Source organism: Embiotoca jacksoni, unplaced genomic scaffold (assembly GCF_022577435.1).
Source record: "Embiotoca jacksoni isolate LCO1_2020_lvr unplaced genomic scaffold, fEmbJac1.0.p SCAF_17, whole genome shotgun sequence".
NCBI classification, from domain to species: domain Eukaryota; kingdom Metazoa; phylum Chordata; class Actinopteri; family Embiotocidae; genus Embiotoca; species Embiotoca jacksoni.
Window position 1 is genome coordinate 8,272,593 of NW_027185307.1, and position 8,452 is coordinate 8,281,044.

Sequence of the window (8,452 nt, forward strand, 5' to 3'; positions counted from 1 at the left end):
GGTGTTTTGAGATTAAATCTGATGACCCGATTAGCATGTGTGCAGGGGGAAAAAAGCTGTTCTCACATTAACTGCTCATATCCTCAAAGTATTTTTATCACAGCTCAATACAAGCTGCTTCTTTATTTAGAACGCAGTATAATGCATTAAACACAGTGAACATACGAATCCTCCTCTTCATGGTAACAATAACTGGTATTAACTGATGATCTTGTTTGCTCTTCCAGTCAACCAAATATTATAATTTAATATTGAAAAATAAACTCACCCACCTTCCACTAAGCTGCCCACCAAAACACAGAACAAGAAGTAAGATATCAATCTGTTAATAGTGAACATGACATCTTTCATTTCCTTCTCCTTCTGAGCTTTTAAGGCAAGACAAGGCAAGTTTATATGTATAGCACATTTCAACAACAAGGCAATTCAAAGTGCTTCACATAAAACCATTAAAAGCATCAAAACATCAGGCAAAGGAAAAGCAAATTTAAAAACAATTAAGAACATTGATTGAAACTTTAAAAATAGTCATTAAAACATTAAACGAGCTAAGAATAGAATAAAAGTTGCAGTGCAGTTTAAGTAATAAAATACAGTAATAAAATGCAGAAATGCAGGAAATTGATCAACATCCTTGAGTCTGGTTCAATTGAAGGCAGCAGCAAACAGAAAAGTCTTCAATCTTGATTTGAAGCAGCTGAGAGTCTCAGCAGACCTGCAGCTTTCTAGGAGTTTGTTCCAGATATGTGGAGCGGAAAAACTGAACGCTGCTTCTCCATGTTTAGTTCTGACTCTGGGGACAGAAAGGAGACTCGTCCCAGATGACCTGAGGGGTCGGGATGGTTCATAAGGTTGCAGCAGATCACAAATGTATTTTGGCCCTAAACCATTCAATGCTTTATAAACCAACAGCAGGATTTTAAAGTCAATTCTTTGTTGGACAGGAAGCCGATGTAAAGACTTCAGAACTGGAGTGTGTGATCTACTTTCCTGGTCTTAGTGAGGACTCGAGCTGCGGCGTTCTGATTGACTTTTTAGAGAGACCTGTGAACACACCATTGCAAAAGTCGAGTCTACTGAAGATGAATGCATGGACAAGTTTTTCCAAATCCTGTTGAGACATAAATCCTCTAATCCTTGATATTTTCTTCAGGTGATAGTAGGCTGATTTTGTAATGGTCTTGATATGGCTGTTCAGATTGAGGTCTGACTCCACAACCACACCTAGATTTCTGGCTTGGTTTGTGGTTTTTAACATTGGTGATTGAAGCTGAGCGCTGACTTTCAATCGTTCGTCCTTGGCCACAAAAACAATTACTTCTGCTTTATCTTTGTTTAATTGAATAAAATGTTGCCACATCCAGTTGTTGATTTGTTCAATGCATTTAACCAACCCTTGTATGGGATTACAGTCCCCTGCCGATATAGTTATGTAGATTTGTGTGTCGTCTGCATAATTATGATAATACACTTTGTTTCTTTCCATAATCTGAGCTAGTGGAAGCATGTAGATGTTGAACAGAAGAGGCCCCAGAATTGAACCTTGGGGAACACCACATGTCATTTTAGTCCGCTCTGATGTGTAATTAGCTGTAGACACAAAGTATTCTCGGTCCTTCAAGTAGGATTCAAACCAGTTTAGTGCTGTGCCAGAGAGTCCCACCCAGATTTTTAGTCTTTCTGGTAGTATGTCGTGGTCGACCGTGTCGAATGCAGCACTGAGATCCAGTAATACCAAGACTGAAGTTCTGCCACTGTCTGTGTTTAAGTGGATGTCATTGAAAACTTTAACAAGAGCCGTTTCAGTAATGTGGTGCTGTCGAAAGCCTGACTGGAAGACATTGGCCTGTAATTTTTCATTGTTGCAGAGTCTAAATTAGCCTTTTTTAGGAGTGGTTTGATGGACCAGAATTCCTCGTGCATGGTTGGAAAAAAAAAGTACAACCAGAGTCTCTATTTATTGCCATTTAAGAGGTTTTTTTTTCATCATAATAAAAGCTTGTGACCATTGATGGTAAGATGACTGCTGGTTTCCTGACCCACCCTGTAACAGAGTCAACTTAAAGGTGAACACACTTACCAGACTTCTCTGGTATTAAACTGTGATGAACTGACGAGTTTGTGGAAAAAATGCGTGAAACTAAAGAGAACGTCATTCATTACTTTGTTTCAAGCAACATGTTCATCTCAATGTAAGTCACAAACTATTGAAAAAGTGCAGCATTCAAAGAATCCTGCAGAACCCAAAATAACTAACTTTCCTTGTGCGTGTTAAAATGTGTCAGCATTTTTTTCAGTGCACCCTCCATAATATCAGCAGGATTCAGCGCACCACTTCTCTTTTATACTCAGTCTGGTGGTTCAGCCAACCACACAAACAAACCTCACTTTTTCCACAACACACGTCTCAGCACGTTTCATAAACCATCACACAGCGAGGGGAAAAAGACACAAGACAACACTTGGTTGCCACAATTTTAGTTGCCATGCAGTGAATGTGGTATTCTCTCGAGGAGCTTGAAGCACACTGCTGGACTCCTCAGTTTGTGGATTTATGTGCTCTTTATAACAAAAGTTAAAAAAAGGACATAAATCCTGAATACATTTTACTGTCATGGATGCCGCTGACAGCACACGGCATTTAAAACTGTAACTGGAAATACAACACCACATGCCTTTTAGTTAAAAAGCAGTCACCATAGTGTGGATTGTGTTCTTTGCTCCTCATATACGGGCTTTCTACATTGTGAAATTATGAGCTATTTATAAGAGTTTTATCAGTTATAAATATGAGGTACGGTTCAGTTATCAGATGTCAATTAAACTTAAATGAGTAAATCAAAAGGCAACAGACAAGTTTCTCTACAAAAAAAACATTTTTATTTGATTTCAAACACACTTTAACACATTAAAACTCACCTAGCTTGGATTTGCTTTGGTTGTGTACAACACAAGCTGAACTAATCGCAACACAGAACCTCCTCACTTGGAGTTACAGTCTTCATTTAATGAGTATTATTTGTTAAGGATACTAAAGGAATCAAAGGAGTGCTCGGTTCAGTCTATTTGCCCTTCCTGAATTTACCCGGCGTGGCTCCAGTTTTCTGCTTTTTCTTTGCAGATCCTTTTATCTCCAGTTCCTACGTTAAGACAAAAGGAAAAGACGAACATTCAGAAGACAAATGGAAAACAGGGACTTCCTCTTTATTCAGTGGGATCTGAATAAATCAGACAACTAAAACCCCTCAGCCAGCTCTTTACTACATAGAGATTCAGAAATGAGAGAAAAAAAATACCAGATTAAGTGCAGTCACCAAGTCATTGTGGAAACACACAGGTGTTGCTGTAGTTTTTCTAAACGTACCTTCCGTTTGGACGACAGAGATCCGGTGACGGTGAAGAAAGAGTCCAGTCGTCCCTGAGTGCTGCCCTGTCGGCTCTTCACTATCTTCTTGCATCCATTACGGATCCTGTCCTCACTACCGTTTTAAAAGAAGAAAAAACTCATGGTTTAAGCAGCAAATAGAAGACGGATATCCAACTCTATGACTGACTGTTAAATGGTCAGCGGAGGGATTCACTGTGAAATCAAATGTGGACTGGAATCAAAAGTGAACAGTAAAAATCATTTTATAATTTCAAAAGAGTGGTTTTCTCAAGTGATGCAAGAACCATAAACTCTGCAACAGTGCAGCCTAGTGGGAAATGATTGTACCAGCAGCTGGTCTGGTCACAATCACAGCAACAACCATTCATCATCATCATCATCATGACAAACCTCAGCAATGAAGTAAAGCAGAGGATTCCAGCAGGCAGCACAATAGAGCTGCAGCGATTAGTCAATTAATCACGTCTAGTCCTTTTGTTTGTAATATATCTATAACCAGCATATGATGACACTTCAGACAGAATTAAAACTTCAGATAGACTTGAAACAATAGATTAAAAATGAATTAAACAATAAAAAAAAATAAAAAAAAACAAAAACATCAAAAACAACATTAAGCCAAAGTAACATGAGGAAATATATGGAGTCATTAATACTCAAAAATATAAATTAAAATTAGGCTTAATCTCAAAATAAATATTGTTTTCAATTGAGATTTGAACATTGGTAGTGAGGCTGTTCCAAAGTTTTGGAGCAGCCGCTGAGAGCCGGGTCAGCTCTCAGGGCCAGTCCACGCCAACTAATCAATTAGTTGAACGACTGCAAATTAATCATAAACTATTTTGATATGAATTTCTAATTCTGAGCCATTTTTTCACATAAATTGTTAATGCGAGTATTTGCTGGTTCCTTATGTCCTCCATGGAAATGAACTGAATATCTTTTGGTTGTTGACTGTAAATTGGAACAACACAAAACATGTTATGGTGCCCTTAGGCTTCGGGAAACACTGATCGGCATTTTTCACTATTTTTCTGACATTTTAAAGACCAAACAGCTCATTAATTAATCCAGAAAACAATCCGCAGACTAAAAATATCGATAAAAAAAAAATCATTTATTTAATGCCCTACAGCGTAGTGATAAAAGAGCCTGCGTTTCACTCACCTAAACTGTTTCTCATTAGCCATGAACTGGATCAGTCCGTCCTCATCCGGCTCGCACCACTTCAGCTCCACTGAGGAACAATCCACCACCTCCGGCTTCAAAAACAAACCTCTGGCTTCTTTGTACAGCCAGTCCTCTGGAGCAGGGTGCTTCTGCATGGAAACACACACACACACACACACACACACAGAATCAGAAGCAGTGTCTCGTTTAAACTGGCCGAATCACACAACAGGACTGTAGCAAACGTGAACTTACATTGAGGTCAATGTTTTCTAGGATCTCCTCGATGGAGCCGTGCTGTCGGATCAGGTCGATGGCTCTCTTGGGGCCGATGCCCTTGATGGTGCCACAGTAGTCACAGCCCAGCAAAATACACAAGTCTACGAACTGGGATGGACCGCAGACAGTCAACACACAAAAGACAGAAAAATCAGCCTTGTAGCTGGTCCAAGTGTGTTTACAGCTCCACAGCAGATAAAGTCCTGATTACCAGGAGAGTACAGACACATCTCTCTACACAGGTAACCGACATGCCGACACACACTGGCTAACAGTTGGAGCACAATATCAGCGTGAAAGAAGCAGAGGAAGTGCTTCAAGAAATTTCATCTCAGATTAACAATAATTTGAAAATGACAATAATGGTCATATAATGTGCTTCATTAGTTTGAGTAAACTGCACCTGTTCATTGGTCATGCCGATGTCCTGCAGGATGCGACCAAAGTGGAACTCTTGAATAGGAAGTTTCCTGAAACAAAAATAAATTCATGGTATTATTAAGTGCATAAAGGAATACATTTCCATTCAATTTAATGTGAAATGTCTCCTCTTCCAGGCCTTAAATATACATAAACATCCAAAATCTTCAAATTAATAAATGACAGAACATAATGGATGCAATAAATGTGAAGTTCCTTCAGGCTCATGGTGAAACAAACAATACTGCTGTCATTAAAGTTACATGAAAGTAACATTTTTCTTACTGCTTTAATAAAACAGTACTACTCTTGTATGGTTTGATGTCCGTGTTACGTGTTGCATGTAGAGCAGTATTTCTCCTGGACAGACAACACAACAATCCTGCCATCATTAAAACATGAAAACAAAAGACAATCAGATGAAGCAGCACTGCTCGCAGACTGCATTGTATCATTATCAAGTACAGAGATAGAAATCTGTGGAAAGCGTTCACTGAAGGATGAAACGGCAAAAAGAGGAAAACATCAGTTCAAGTCAAACGTCTTTGCAGCGCAGCTTTACAGCTGAAATCGATGATGTTGTTACATACTTGGCTTCACTGGCGGTGAGATGTCTGAGCAGGACGTTTGTCCCGAAGGTCAGCCCGTCCATATCCTCTGTTGCCGTGGCAAAAACCTTCCCTGCTTTAACCAGAGCAGCACAGCTGGCTTCGGCCTCACATGGAGCCTACGACACATCAGGTTACACTTCACACGATTATTCACCCTCACTTCTCCTGTTAAATCTGATTCTCTCTGACATGGATTTAGAAGTTTTCGCTTCCAGACACACTGTACAACTGAATCAGTTTTAAAGAGGGAGCAGATCACTGTTTATTATCTTCACAAGTACAAAGCAGGACAAAAAAAATTCGTATAACTTTTTGTAAATCTTAATTTATGAACATTTCCGATCTTAAGACACAATTTTCACTGAAGTGTAGTTGGACAATACAAACATAACTTAAATATGCGAGAACACTAAAAACAAGGAGAGAAAAGATTTCTCAAAAATGCTTCGCAAAAATTACTGCTAGTGCAAATGTGAAAATATTCTTAAAACCAGAAAGAGAAAGCAAAGAGAAGTAAAGCGAATCATGATTTCACCTCGATGTACGGCACTCCCATCAGAGTCAGCAGCTTCTTGCACTCGTCATTATGCTGCTTGGTGACTTTAACCAGACGCTTCGTGAATTTGTCAATATTCTCTTGTTCCCCTGGTTTGAGATGAAAACAGCTATTTAAACTCATCACCAAAGTAAAACATCTTCACAACCTCTTACATAAAGCCTATTACATGACTACTTGTAACTCAAATGTTGGACCTTATCATCAGTGAGAGTTCAGATGTATTTACAACCCAGCAACCTCAAACAAAACATGCTGATTTAAAAAAAAAACCTAAAAAAACATATATATTTTCTTTACCTTTTTCCTGGGCCTGAACAAGCATCTTCTCGGCTTCTGCTCTCCTCTCCCCTCTCTTCTCAAGCTGGAAGATGAAAGCAAGAACAAAATAAGTTGGCGATGTGAAGAAGAGACAGAGGATGTAAGGCACCATGCTTTCTATCTCACAGGTGAATAAGAGCAAAGCACAACAATAAACAATTGCAAATAAAAAAAATTAGAAAAAGAGGACTCCGTTTGATTATTTAGTGCTGGGGTGGAAAGCATCAGAGGAGATCAGAGTCCATACAAACCTCTGCTGACTTAAGCTCGGGGGGCTTGCCGTCGAACACGTACACAGGTTTGATACCGTGCTCCAACATGCGGATTGTCCGATAAAACATTCCCATCAGGTGGCTGTGAAAAAGAGCAAAGGCCCATCGCGTAATCGTTTCCTTCTCATGCCCGAGGATCAATCCAAGAACTATTGCGCCCATAGTTCTTGAAGAGATTTATAGGTGTGTTTCTTGTTGCCGCTGTACCTTGTCGTCTCTCCATCTTCATTCTGCAGAAGGTTACCATCCTGTCGCACAGCAATCAGGAACTGGTACATGCACATGGAAGCGTCGATGGCAATTTTCCTGCCTGCAAAAAGGTCAGAGCAGCATTTAGTAAAAGACAGCAGAGGTAATCAACACAAAGGCCAGTGTTACTATTCCTCACCCATCTACAACTTGGTCTTCTATCCAAGATCTGGATCTCTGTGTGACACTTAGAATAAATCATAAAAATAATAATAATATGGAAAGATTTTGTTCACACAAAACAAAGAAAGCCTAGAAGCCTCCATTTGAAAGTGTAACTACAATACACTGACAAACTTTATAGTTTCAACATTTTGGTGTAAAGCTCAATGGACTAAGATCAACTCCAGGCTGAAATAGCTTTCATTTCGTAACGAGTGATGATACTAGCTCAATATATCTCCCATCTCTGTTGTGTTCTCACACTGCACGATGCAGTAATCCTGAACATTACCCATTCACATCTGTTGTGCAGGCCTCATCATTGACATATAGGACAAGTAAACTGTAGCAGTTACCAAAGAAGTTCTTGATGTCTTGCTCTTTAATGGCACCAGGCGCCTGGTCAGCAATCAGCTTGGCAAGTCCGTGTATTCCCATTGTAGTAGGAAATCTGAAGACCATTCAAATCATGTTAATAATTCATATTGTCACAACAAACCTGACTACATTTTCCAAGGGTCCCAATTAACTGGTATGATAAAGGGATTGAGCTGCTCTTCGTGGTGGTGATATGTGCAGAAACAATGCAAGGACGTTTAACCTGTTTAAACGTGTTGTTTATAACGTCAGATGCACGCCGATTAAACGACAAGCTCCTCGTGATAGTGAATACTTTAATTATTCTGTGCCAGTTGTAAAAGCATGAACAATTAATCGAGATCACTGAATAGACCGGTGTCGTTTAAGTGATCTGGTGTGCAGGGACAAGTGGCTGAGCGTGAGCGAGGCAGCAGACTGCGGTTAACTAGAGAGCTAAACATAACCTACGTCACAATGAATCGTGTTGAAAGAGCAGCTCTAACTTTCAGTGTTTATTCATGTGAAGCAATTGTGTTGTTTACGACGGACTTACCAGTTAACAGCACCGCAGTCCGAGCTCTTGTTCCTGCGTCTCGGGCGCGAGGAAATACGTCTTTTTCGCGGGAAATAAAACGGCAGGCATTACCTGTCAATCTGTCGAGGT

The 8,452-nt window shown here is 39.7% G+C and overlaps 1 protein-coding gene across 1 annotated transcript; it reads right to left on the reverse strand.

The window, feature by feature from the left end:
* Nucleotides 1-2,857: 2,857 nt before the first annotated feature.
* On the reverse strand, nt 2,858-8,419 carry fen1 (flap structure-specific endonuclease 1). Its single transcript, XM_069151461.1, has 12 exons — nt 8,342-8,419; nt 7,785-7,879; nt 7,225-7,327; nt 6,997-7,099; nt 6,725-6,788; nt 6,404-6,513; nt 5,848-5,984; nt 5,241-5,307; nt 4,814-4,945; nt 4,556-4,707; nt 3,365-3,479; nt 2,858-3,140 (listed from the first exon to the last, which is right to left on the reverse strand). Exons 2-12 carry the CDS (start codon nt 7,864-7,866, stop codon nt 3,063-3,065), a joined length of 1,143 nt encoding a protein of 380 aa, XP_069007562.1. The 5' UTR covers nt 7,867-7,879; nt 8,342-8,419; the 3' UTR covers nt 2,858-3,062.
* Between the last annotated feature and the right edge of the window lie 33 nt (nt 8,420-8,452).